Source organism: Melampsora larici-populina (genome assembly GCF_000204055.1).
Source record: "Melampsora larici-populina 98AG31 unplaced genomic scaffold MELLAscaffold_32, whole genome shotgun sequence".
NCBI lineage: Eukaryota > Fungi > Basidiomycota > Pucciniomycetes > Pucciniales > Melampsoraceae > Melampsora > Melampsora laricis-populina.
The window spans coordinates 83,631-96,806 of NW_006768796.1; the positions used below are offsets into that span (position 1 = coordinate 83,631).

The following is a 13,176-nucleotide window of genomic DNA, read 5'->3' on the forward strand; positions in this document are numbered from 1 at the left end:
AAATATTGACTACATATATCACAATGGCTACTCAGGCAATATTCATGGAACTGTGTAACAGTAGCAGAATGGGAATCTGATCACTAGGACCCATATTCCCATCTGGGAACCTCTTTAATGCTGGAAGTGCATGAGCCTTCTTCAAGCTTTGTGGTATTTTAGCCCCCAAGCGTGTGAGTGAGAGTGAGTGAGTCCTGAATTGAGAAATTCATCGTTACCAACACACCATGCTTAAGTTAAGTTAAGTAAAGTCTTAAGATAAGCTTACCACCAAGCTTTATTTAAAACCGATTGGACCACAACACTTCTTCAAGAACCACTCAACTATCATTCATTCATCAAGCAACAAGCAACAAAATGTCATCAAATACCAAACCATCATCATCATCAAACAATAATATCCCATTCCCTCAACCATCATCATCATCATCATCAAACCAAATCAACATCACAACCACAACTACAAGCTCAAACCAAGATGATTTCTCAACCACACGAATCACAGATTCAAGAATGTCAACTAGATCTCGTAGAGCATATTATACGCCTCAAACTCCAAGACAATTCTCTCGTTCGGCTGCTAAAAGGGATTCGGTGATGGCTTTAGGTTCAATTGCTCATTTACAACATTATTTTGTAAAACACGGTTTAGCAAGTAAAGATAGGTATTTATTATCCTAAACACCCACACCCTGAAAAACACAATCTAAATCCGTTTTGATGAACTTTAAGACGTTGAAAGACTGATTTGTTTGTATTTGTTTTGTTTTTGTTGGGTAGACCTGGACAAAATAAAAATTTAGTATTAGCCATTCCAGGTACGACGACAACTTTAACAGAAGAAGAAGAAGAAGAGTTTGATGAATTACCCACACCTTTACCACCCCCACCTATGCCAAGTCAACCATACTTTCCACCCGGAAGAGCGTTACCGAACCTAACCGATTTAGAAAGTGCCCGAAGAGAAGTCATGAATCAATTAGATCAAGTTTGTGAGAGTTGGGGATTGATTGAATTGACTTCGATGAGAAGAGTTTCATCAGCTCAATCGAATCGATCAATTTCAGATCAAGAAAGAACTTCGAATAGTACGAGTCCAGCTCTAAGACCTACTGAAGATGATTTTGTGGTCAATCTTTTGGCTCTTACTACCGGAGCGGTTCGATCGGTTCAAAAGTTTATCCTTACTTTACCGGATCTTGATTTGATTGAATCTACTTCAAAACCAGGTTCAACTCAAGGTGGTTTGGAAAGTAGGATCTCTCATTTAGAATTATCTACTTCTGCTAGACCTAGGATTTCGAAATCGGTTTTGAATCCGTTTAGGTCTACTAGTGCTTCGGCTCATCATTCGTCTCATAAACCTTTCTCTAGAGCTTCTTTGATTGATCCATTTGCACTTTTTAAAAAACGACTTCCATCTAAATTCCATCAAACTAACAATAATAATAACAATCATCAAGTTGAAGAAAGTAAAGAAGATCCATTAAGTGTGTTAAGAAGAACTTCATTGGACGTTTTAGGATGTTTAAAAGAAATCGAATTCAGGTACCGGATTCCCGGATCAGCCACCCCAACCGAACCGTTCCAATCAACCATCACAAGTTCATCATCATCCTCTTCACCTGATTTTTCATCAGACACACCACCTTTGATAATCGACACAAGTACAGAAGATTCGACTTCATCTATCTCCACTTCGACAAATTTGTTACCTGCTTTAAGTTGGGATTATCGATCGGATCTTGGATTACAGGATGTGAGACAAGAAGCTATGGTGGTGAAAAGATGGCTTGAAGCTGTTGATGGAGTTCTAGAAGGTGTTACGATTATCAATCGACGTCCATCTTCATTTCAATCTGTTAATCCTAATCCTAATCTGAAACATAAATCGAGTGGAAATTCTATCGGATTAGGATTACCTTTGATTAAAACTCAACAGAATAAGTTTAAGAAGATGTTTAATTCTTCTAAACCTAATGAAACGGGTGTACCAGGGATCTCGATCCAAGAAGAAAAAGAAGAAGAGAGTGAAGAAGAGATAGCGGAAGAAGAAGATGAAGAGAATCCATTAGAGAAATGGGCGAGAGAAGAAGTAGAAGAAGAACTAGAAGAGAATGCAAATGAAGAAGATCGGGGCCTAAAGAAGTTAATAAGAGCATACGAATGTCTTCGATTCTTTTTACCATTTGATCATCTTTCTCATTTAAAATCACCTATCGAATCACGAACCGATTTCCTAAAATGTTTATCGTAAGCCTTTCAATCATCCCTTCACATCTGTACATACACTGAAGAGGTTACTTTTTTTTTTGTTGGGCGGGGACGGTATTTAGGGATGGAATGTTAGTTTGTATAGCTTATAATATCGCTCTGAGACAGTCTCATCGACCTTGGGGATTTATTCCTAGTCAAAGTATACATAATGTTATTGAACTTGAACAAAGAAATCTTTCTATCATCACATCTCATTCCAATCAGAATCAAAATCATTCTAGTTCTAGTTCTGATCCGAACGAACGAATCGGATTGACTTACAGAAGGATGGATAATTTAAGAGTTTGGGCTGCGTAAGTTCTTTGTTTTCTCTTGAATTCACACGAAACTGATTGTTTTTTTTCTTTGGTTGGGTTTCATCATCATCTTCGTAGAGCTTTGAAATTGAGATATTTAATTAAATCTCAAGGGTTCGAACCGAAAGTGGTTTCAAGAGGTGAAGATGGATGGGAAAAGATGTTGGAAAGTTTATTGTTTGGTTGGATTGAAGCTTTGGTTTTGGAAAAGAGAGAAGAGATTTTTGGATTATGAAAAAAAACCAAAGAAAAAGACCGCCTGAGAAAATATTCTTTTTTATTTATTTATATCTTTATTACTTTGGGTTGGTTATTTTTTTTTTTGATGATGATAGGTTTTGGAGTTTTAGATAAACACTTGAACAAGAAACTATCAAGAGAGATTTTGTTGATTATAATTAATTTTTGGTAGAATTTGTTTGTATTAAAAAATTCTTTATGGGTTTCATATTATCTCTTTTTTATGTTTTTTTTCGATTTTTTTTTTTGATTTTTTTAAAGCAGGGTGAAGTTTGTTTATGGTGCAATTACTTTGTTTTTTACATGAATTATTTTACGTGAAGGAATATTTATAGGCGTTTTGAGTTGTGACAGTGTGGTTTGCATTGTATGAGAATCAGATAAAGAGGAGACTATGTTTTGCGAGGTTTGAAAGGTATTTGGGATCGGAGGGAAGGATTGTTGGTTAATGGAATTGGAGTTTGATCAAGATCAAGCTTGGTTTAAGTTTGGTTGATTTTGAATGTTTGTGATAATGTGAAAGATGTTTGATCATACATACTTCATCACTGCAAAGTTCAAACAGATTTGGGCAATGTTGATTGAAACTTAAAGCGTAACAGGAAGTTTTCTATACCTGATCACACACCTCACTCTCAGTTGATGAGAGAAAATCACTTCTTGCTCACAAGGAGAGTAGCCAACCCAAGTCTAAAATAAATAAAAAAGCATCCCTGCAACTAACTTCAACAAATGTAATATAATCCCACTCAATAAATTTTGATAAAAAACCCCGCGTTCAGGATTCGGGTCCTTGAAAGAATAAATCAAAGTGAAAACAAAAACAAAAAGGATAAAGATAGTCATTTGACTAATAAGTAGAAAGAAAGTGGGATAAAGGAGTGGTATTACACTGAATCACAGTTCAGCTAAAGGTCTTAAATGATTTTTTGAAAAACTTGAAACATGAGATATGTAGGAGATAGACACTCAAATCATGTACCTGACACACATAAAGAATTGAACTGATATCTTAGAAGAGAGTCAGAGTACTTATGATATGATGAATCTCATCTATGAGAAACGTGAAGAAAGTTTTGATAGCAAGTCGCAAGAATGGTTTATTCGTGTTCCATCATCATTTGGTCAAGTAAACGACTGGTATCGAGACAATTATGACAGACTGATTTGAGAAGAAAAAAGTCATCAGTGATCTATGTAATTTCACTCATGCTTCTGTTTTGGTTAAGAAGATAAAGGATTGGACTTCAGCTTACTTGCGTGACTTCCGCCCATAGGTTCACCCTTACACGAGTAAGTCTTAGTATCCGTATTACAAGCTATTGTTTTAAGAAAAGAGTGAGAAGTTCAGAAAGGCTTCAGTGTTGGTTTAGGAACTCAAGAAGCTCAATCAATCAATCAAGCTCATCTCGATGATGACTTACCTTTTGTTCCCCTAGCATAATGATCATAAGCAACAGTACACACAACGCTCTCCACATGAATGATTTCAACTCCTGATACCACTGGGGTGCCCAAAGCGTCGGTATTTTCATTGATCTCTAAACAATCCTTTGCGGCTATGAATGGTAATCGATATGTCAAAGCTAATGACGGAAATCTTGAATGAGTTACTTACTGATATAAGGACCTTCGCAACCACCAACACACATATGAGAACGGTTACACCCTGATGAAAGGAATGATCAGCTTAGGCTTTTGTTTTACGATCCAAGATGATTCGGAAAAAACTCACATGCTCCTTCAGTATGAGCGTCATCATATAATGAACAACTCATGGTTTGTCCTCCTTGACGTTTGATATTTCGATGTTTGTAGGTAGGAGACTTGGTAAGGGTCATCTCAACGAGATTCATAGAAACCAAGAAGAAAACTGAAAGTATGAAGAATAACATTGGGATTTGGAAAAATGAATTTAGAAAGGAGAAAAGAGTGTGAATAGATTGGATGAAGAAATGTGTTATTATATTGGGTTGGGCTTGATGAATGAACTTGAAAGATCAGATTCAAAGAATCAGCTTTTGGAAAAAGGGAACAAGACTTGAATGATCACGTAGACCTACTGGATCACTCAAATTTCTGGTGATTCGTGGATAGATGGAAGATCTTAGAAAGTTCAAATTCTCCACCGATTTGATCAAGTTTCTACATTCAAGCCTTCCAGCCCACCTATAAATACAATATAATATATGTATGTACAATTTTACATACAGTCGATTCAGATTGCATCATGCTTGCCAAAGTTGAGAAGCGCCGAATTTTTTTGAGGGAAAACTTGTTCAGAATTGGACAAGTGTTTTTGAAATTGAATTCATTTAAATTACAAAAATATTTAACAACACTCTCCTCTGGTTAAAAATGCAATTTACTAAGCTTGATATATATAAATGACCTCACATCTAAGACTCAAGAGTCATGAAACTCACAAGTTGCATTATTCACCATATTTTTGTTACATTTGGAAGGAGGTATACTTACGGGAAAGCTATATGAAGATTTCCTTTTTTAAATCAGAAAATCAAACTGATTCCATCATCGACATATCCATCCCCAAATGATTAGGGTGTTCAAACCTGTGCAAGAACTGTGCAAGACCGACATGCAAGATCTGTGCAAGATCCGTGCAAGATTTTTTGCACTAATCTTGCACATTAATTTTTTTGACAACCCGAGTTATTGTGTTCAAACCGTGCAAAAACCGTGCGAGACCGACTCTTGCAAGTTTTGTGCAAGTTCCGTGCAAGTTCTATTCATATCTGGCACAGAACTTGCACAAAACCTGCATGAATTAATTTTGAGGTTTGAACACCATAGATATATCAATAGTACTAGGGTCAGAAGGACAGGCAAAATGATTACTTCATTTGTAACCAATTGGAACTTTGTTCATTGTAGGGATCTCAACTTGTCTTTTCTTGTGTGACCCACCTTTCATTTTTCACAAGGATCCCACTATTTATCGCCCCCTCGGCTGATATCCGGAGCCCCCCGGGGTTTCACCAAAACCCGCGTGACCCGATCACACCCGACTGTTTTTAGCCTATATTTCGCACAGTCGGACCTTGAGGGCTCCTTGAGGGCTCCCTTAAGCGGGCAAAACTTCTCATATGCGCCCTTAATTTACTTTTTTGATGCCCCCTCACCCATGATGGGGCAACAAAGATCACTGAAACAAATGAAAGGGCTTCAAAGTTCTTTTGTGCCCAGACCGGCCCCATGACTGCACGGACATTGGGCCCCTTGACTCTCATGAAAGTAGTGCATACGCATATACACATGTAGGAGGTGACAGGTCCCCTCTCCCCTATCTCGAACTCTTTTCCCATGTCGGAGTTTACTTTTTCCCTGTTCCCTCTTTGCACTGATCACATCTCCAAACTTCAAACCGACACCAACAACCTTGAACCACTTCATACACATGCCAACAACCTCTGACTCTCTTGAATCACGCTCATCAACTTACCATGATAAGTTACACTATCACAACAACAATTGCACGCCTTCATTCCAATAGCCTTGTAGCAACAACCTTAAAATTTGAGAATCAAAACATGGAAAAAGAAGGATTGCAGCAATGAAGATTCAAGATTGATCAACACCTATGTGACATCAAGTCTTTTCACAGAGAATGGAGTGTATCTGTTGGATTTGGGATGAGTAGCATGAAAATCTAACTCACATTTATAGACACAAGAAACCAGTTTGATAAGATTCGAAAATATCTGTGCAATCCCGCTAGATCAAATCTCAAGAAGGCCTTTTGAACGAGACGGCTTGAAAGCAAAACCCACAACTTGATGATCCTGAAGTTGAAGTTCTTGATCATTAATCAATCAAAGCTCTTGAACCGTATGGTGTTCAATCTTGTCTCGCTCACCAATCAACTTGCGATGAAAAAATCTGGTTTGTTCAAACAGTTTCATTTGTATATATCACCAAATCATTGCTTATACTGATTTCTGCACTTGTTTTTCAGGAATTTGATATCAATCTCAAGGGCCCAGCTGAATGAGTCATCAAATTTACTCATACAAGACAGATGTCAGCTTGAAAACGTTTCTCGATATATTCTTTTTTGATTCGGACAGTCTCAATTTGAACTCAAAGGAGTAGAGTTGAGCTAACATATTCAAGGCGACAACGATCTCCTTTTTTTGCTTCATATCTCTTTACTCCAGTCAATAGGATCTGTCATCTACCTATGCATCATTTTATGTTGTATGACCAATATCCTTGTATGAAACCCCTATGTCTATCTATGCTGTTAATTTAAGATATCTTCATGCCAATGCATACGGTCTTGTGTGCTTATCGAGCTCAGCTCATCGCACTATCATCAAAGTGACAATGGCTCAGTCTTGTACTTTGCTCACTTCAGATAGTTCCTTTAAGGTTAAGGGTATGCCGGGTACATGCAAAAGAGTAAATTCTTCGAGCAACAATGGAGGATAACGGAGATGAAATAAATAATGTGGGAGCCCCAATAGGGAGCCCCTCTTTCTAAAAAGGGGCGCCTGATTTGTTTGTAGCCTGGTGTCCGACCCGAGAGGGGGCGCCGGATACCGCTCCGAGGGCTCTAAATAGTCCTTTTCACAATAGATCTCAAAAGGCAATTATATCATTGACAGGGGATATCTTTCAAATGAATCAGTGAAAAATGATGAGACTATGTACATACATTTACTCTAAGTTTTGTATCAAGAATTCATTGATTGATTTCTTTCAATTTCTCAAAGAATTCTACACGATCTTTAATTATTGGACTCAAAAGATATGATAGTCTCCAAGATTTTGTATTACCTTCATTCTGATTTTCAATTTCCTCTGCATCTGAAATGATATCACCTGTAGTCTCTTTCACTTCTTGTTCCTCTTTCTCTACCTTTTCCTTTTCATCTGAAGATTGTATGGAATTCAAAACTCTGTTGACTCTTATCTTTTTCTGTGTCTCATGATAATAATTAACTTTACTTATTTTTCTTTTCTTAGGTTGTTTAACTTGAGGTGATGGTAATGTAAGCAAGAGCTTTGGCTCTTTGTTTAACTTTTGAGGGTGTAAGACTTTTTTCAAAACTTTCAACTTCCATACATCCATCTCAGAAGATAACCAACTGGTTTTATCCTTAAGGATTGTGAAGAGAGGTAAAATCAATTTGTTTGAAACTTCCCTAGCTCTTTTATCCCTTTGTGATTTCAGCGCATTAGCCCAATCAAAGATTTCATTTTTTGCAGTGATCATTCTCATCTCATTGGATTTTTCCTGCTGAATTATATGTGGAACAATTTCATTATGACTTTTAAAATCTTTTTCACCATCAAGATCTTTCTGATAACCTAAAACCCTGTTAATTGTTCTTCTTGCTTGATCAAGTCTTTCTCTTGTATAACCATTTCTTTTTCCTTTAGGAACCACATCTTTTCCTCTAAACCAATCTTTCTTTGACTTGAAAATATTGGTTAGACGGCTTTTCAAGTTTCCTTTCAATTTACTTAATCCTAAATCTACCCTCATGTCTTTGGTTTTCATCACTCTGGATTTAAAAATCTCTCCAAACTTTCCAAGTAAATTTTGTATTGGATCTATTGTAGGAGAAAATGATTCAACAGATTCACTTTGAGGAATTTGTGTTGAACTTGTTTTGGGCCATTTCTCAAATCCTTCAAGTCCACTCATACCAGAAGACTTTGCCAATTCATGCTCGACACTCATCTTCAAATCTGTTATCTCAGAAATCTGATTACCTGCTAAATTTTTTACTTTATATATTGGGCTTCCTGATTGGTTCTCTTTATTAAATTTGTTGACGAACCAATGGTACTTTGACATCAATAAATCTTTCTTTAACGTCACAAAAGCGTATAATGGATCTAATGCTCTCATCTTTTGATGTCTTTTCCACATTGACATCAAAGAATTTGGATAAAATGATTTGATCAAAGAATCAGATGAGCTTTTAGGAATTTTATTTTCGGTATGAAATTGAAGGTTGGTAGATAAATCATGTGAATCTAATTTTTTTCTGATGATTTCATTTGGAAATGGGTCATCAATTTCAATTCCCAATGGATGTTCAAGTACCCCTTCAGCTCTTGACCTTTGTTTAGTGTGTACATCAATTAATACTTGTTTGGAAGTTGAACCATATTCCGGCCCTGTAACTTGGTGTTCCTTCTCCTCTTCTTCAATCAATCTGAACTGGTAATTTTTAGCAAGTATAGACAAAAAGTCATCATACTGATTCATTTTTAATTCTTTGAACATAGGTAACTTGATCTTCAAGGAAAATTGATTCAATTCATCATGAATATCAATCAAAGGTTCTTCAATAGTCAAATGTAATTGATCAAAGTGTTGGATTTGATTTAAACCTTTTTTAAAACCTTTTTCTTCTTCTTGATACTTTCTGAACATTTCTTCATCATCTCCTGCAAGTCTTTCAAGAAGGTTTGAACATTTCTTGGCATACTTTCTTATATATCCATCATCACCAAAAGTGGATTTCATTAAACCTTTTCCTTGATTGAATAAATTGGATAGTTTAATTTGATCTGTTGAAGTTGAAAGTTGATTGGATTTGTTTTCAATTTTTTCATCTAAAAATGATTTTGATTGTTTTTGAATCAATTCATCATTTTCTTCTATCTGTTTTCTTTTCCTATTAAACTCCAAAAACCTTCCATCCATATCTAAAAGATTTTCTTTTTTTTCATTTTCTTTATGAATGATAGTTTTCATTTCATCATCAGGTCTAGAAAGTTTAGACAACATTGAATTTTGGGCAGTTGCATACTTTTTCCTGTGCCTCATAGCCGCAATGATTCCTTCACCTTTAGATCCAATCAATTCAGAACGTTCAATCTCATCTACTTCATTCAAATGAGTTTTCTCTGAATTTGATTCTTCCTTAAACTCATCAAACTCACATCTATTAATCTTCTTGATCATCTTTTTTTCTTCACTTGGATCTTTTACTAGTTTTTTAATCGGTTCATTTGAATGATTTCTTAATGAATGAATTCGATTACCTACCCACTTTAAAATACCTTTGATTGATTTGTATGGAAGTAGTATCAATTCAAGCGTTTTTCGTAACCATGTCTTTTTGAGCTCTTTGTTATTACTTTTTTCCATTGCAGTTTGTTCATCTTTCTTCAACTGATCTTTCAAAGTCATCAAGTCATCATCCTTTGGTGCAACTATGTCCTCCATCCTTCCTGGTGCTTCATCAATTTTGTTGGGTTTCGAAATATGAACTCCTGAGGGTGAAGGTCTGACAACTTCGTTTTCCCTTTTCAAGTCAGCTGAATGAAATTGATCACCTTTACTTAAGTTGTTGATTTGATCATGAGATTCACTGCAAGAAAGTTGATGATCCATCTTCTTGATGTCAAGCAATCCATTCTCTTTAATCAAGCTTAATGGATGTGAAGTAGATAAGTTGATTAATGTATAGATCATAAAAAGGTAATAAGATATCCATATTTGATATGACTTCATTTTTGAATTTGATCTATTGAAGGAGAAAATCAATTGATCAAGAATTTATTTGCTGGTTTGTGTTCAAACTTGAGAATGATCAACCGAGTTTTATCTCACCAAAAGCGATTGTAAAAGATATCCCTATAGATTTTTTCCAAGAACCAAAGAGCCCAACAGGTTTCTCAAATCTAAATCAAAGCTCTAGACTTCTTTTGATTTAAGTATTAAGATGAATAAACACAACAAGCTTTGTCTACAAATCCAGAAGCTTAAAAGCCAATCAAGAGTTTCTACTCACAAGCACCAGAATGAAGATGTGTCTCCGAGATTCTCCGAAATTACTCCGACTCGTGAGGAGACAAAACGAGCCGGAAATTGAATCGATTGACTGCGTTATTAAAACCAACCAGTTTATCTTACACCAAATTCAAAAAGTAAAGTCAATATATATTTAAGCTTCGTGAATGACGTTGGAACAGATTATCAATGTATAGATGCTTGAAATGTTTGAGATCATCAACGCAGTAGGTTTTTCAATTTTTTCTTATCATGTTTCATAATCAAGTCAATGATATTTTCTTTTTACGATAAAGAAATGGTAAATGGATCAGTTGATCCTTAATAACGTAATAGAATTGAGTTTCAACGAACCTTGACATGATGATGATCACGTACTTATCTAACCCAGTCTTGATGTTATCAGGGGACGATGTCCTTATCAACTTTGACCTGTTGGTTCTTATCTTTATCATGATTGGTAGGACGTCCGACAGACAATCTTTAAAAGTTTTTTTTCTTTAAGTTTATCTTGACCAACTCCGAACTTACAATACATGAACAGGTTCACTTTTCCTTTCGTCATCGTAGTGATTTTTTTCCCTTAGCACAAGTAGTCAATGTCATGATATCATCCCTCTCTCTCTCAGTTGATAACCACTGAAGCCTTACCTTCCTTTAAGTCAAGTACCAGCTTTTGGACGACCAAGATTCATATCTCCTTTATTGTACATATAAAAAAGGTAAATGACTTGATCGATCCTAAGCACGTACAAAGGATCGAGTTTCAACGGATCTTGACGTGTGAAATATGCTTGGACGTTGCCTCACCTGTCGACGATGACCTTATAGATCAACCTTGACCTACTAATTCTTATCTTTACAATACAAGCAAAACGGAAAATCTTTCAAAGTGATGACGTTCCTTGTCTTTGTTCTCATCAATTTTGAACCCTCACTATGAACAAGTCAATCCTCATCAAATCCTTACCTTGATTTAATTCAAGTAATACGTACAATGTATGCAGATGTTTTGGTACTATATGATCATCGTTACAAAACAATGTACTTCAACTGGTTGTGTATAATACTGCCTCTGATATATAGAAACACGATCATTCTGCATACTTAAACTCGCCTGAAATTCGATTTTAGGCATCTTGTCTCAAGGTTAAAAGACAGATGAACCTCAACCATCTCTTACGAAGTGGGAAATGGTCTACAATGCGGACTCTGGAGGTGAATTCTAGTGAATTGCGGAGTTGTATGTACGGAGATGTGACTTCTTGAGTTGTTTGGGTGTATGTCATGGTCTGGCGGTGGCCTGGGGGTCGTGTGACAGTTGAGGATGGTGAGGTAATTTTGCGAGGTATGAACAAAGATGTGATGTCAACGATTTTGGAATTTTGCAACCCAATCACTTCATCAGCTCTTAGCGAACTCGATATATGCTTGGTCGTCGATCTGAATAGGTTTGGAAGGAGGGGAAATGAGAATGCAGCAATCGAAAGGTGATTCATGATTTGAAGAGTGAGTAAAGTCTTCAAGTATATCAAAACCTTCATGAAGCCCTTCTGATTAGTTTCAAGTTTTATTCTTGCCGACTCAATCGATGTTGTATTCTAATCGAATTTACTTGGTATGGATTGATGAGATAACCGGTTTATGCACTGAGAACCCAAGGTGGTCCTCAAAAACTCAATTTTCCGGAACTCGTCTCGCCATGCATGAAGAAGTTGAAAGTGGTTAGCAAGTGTTGTACCCTGAAAACAAACCATCAAACGAACCAAATGTGAAGCGTTTTATCAATCGAACTCGATGAACAAGCGAAGTCCTCAATGAGTTAACCAAATCACCTTCTCTGTCTCTGTCGATTTGCAAAGTATCATCGTTTACACCCTTCAAGTCTTACATCGCTCGCTTAACCAATCAGGCCTCTTTACCAAGAGATTTAGTGAGAGATTAGGATGGAAAAGAAAGAGAAGCCCCGCATTGAAGCTGCTGCAAACTTGCCAACCCCTCTCTCCGCAATCTAAAAGAGCTCTGCGGTGTTTATCTTTGTACACTGCAATCTACCAATGTACATGCTGATGTGGAGTAGACATGTTCCAAGCAAACCCCAACGCTATATAAGTGAGCTCTTATCAGAAAACAGATTATACTTGGAATGGTGCTTCAAAACCAAAGGATACTTTCATTCGATCATCATAGTTTTGTTTTCTCTTATTGTGAGAGTTTAAAGATCGGATTCTAGATTACTTTCATCTTCATCAACATTTCCCTTTTTTGAAGTTCTTTTTGAAGTCAAGATGAAAAAGACTGGCTGTGAGATTGAAGCTGATAGAGATGATATATTTCATCCATTAGATCCATTAACGGTCGAGGAGATTGAATTAGCTACTGCCTTTGCTATTCGTAAGTCTTTCTTTCATTCTTTGTTCACTTTTGCTTTCTTTTCCTATTGCTTCTGTGATCTGTTTTACTGACTTCTTTTCTTCTGATCATTATCTTCAAAACTTTATAGGCGTCTTGAAGCAAGATTTCAATCAACCTTCAGTGATTGTGAGTGAACCCTTGTACATCTTCTGCTCAAGAACTCTCAGCCAT

The 13,176-nt window shown here is 36.3% G+C and overlaps 3 protein-coding genes across 3 annotated transcripts; 1 reads left to right on the forward strand and 2 right to left on the reverse strand.

The window, feature by feature from the left end:
* Nucleotides 1–336: 336 nt before the first annotated feature.
* Nucleotides 337–2,985, forward strand: MELLADRAFT_117173 (uncharacterized protein; the record flags this gene model as incomplete). Its single annotated transcript, XM_007412629.1, has 5 exons — nt 337–665; nt 781–2,253; nt 2,337–2,570; nt 2,652–2,743; nt 2,909–2,985. 5 exons carry the CDS (start codon nt 358–360, stop codon nt 2,983–2,985), a joined length of 2,184 nt encoding a protein of 727 aa, XP_007412691.1.
* A 928-nt stretch (nt 2,986–3,913) lies between these two features.
* On the reverse strand, nt 3,914–4,708 carry MELLADRAFT_124109 (uncharacterized protein; the record flags this gene model as incomplete). Its single annotated transcript, XM_007412769.1, has 5 exons — nt 3,914–3,975; nt 4,070–4,132; nt 4,238–4,372; nt 4,432–4,482; nt 4,549–4,708. 5 exons carry the CDS (start codon nt 4,706–4,708, stop codon nt 3,914–3,916), a joined length of 471 nt encoding a protein of 156 aa, XP_007412831.1.
* Nucleotides 4,709–7,518: 2,810 nt separating this feature from the next.
* Nucleotides 7,519–10,311, reverse strand: MELLADRAFT_108793 (uncharacterized protein; the record flags this gene model as incomplete). The annotated part of the gene is made up of 1 exon (XM_007412768.1): nt 7,519–10,311. One exon carries the CDS (start codon nt 10,309–10,311, stop codon nt 7,519–7,521), a length of 2,793 nt encoding a protein of 930 aa, XP_007412830.1.
* Nucleotides 10,312–13,176: the final 2,865 nt, after the last annotated feature.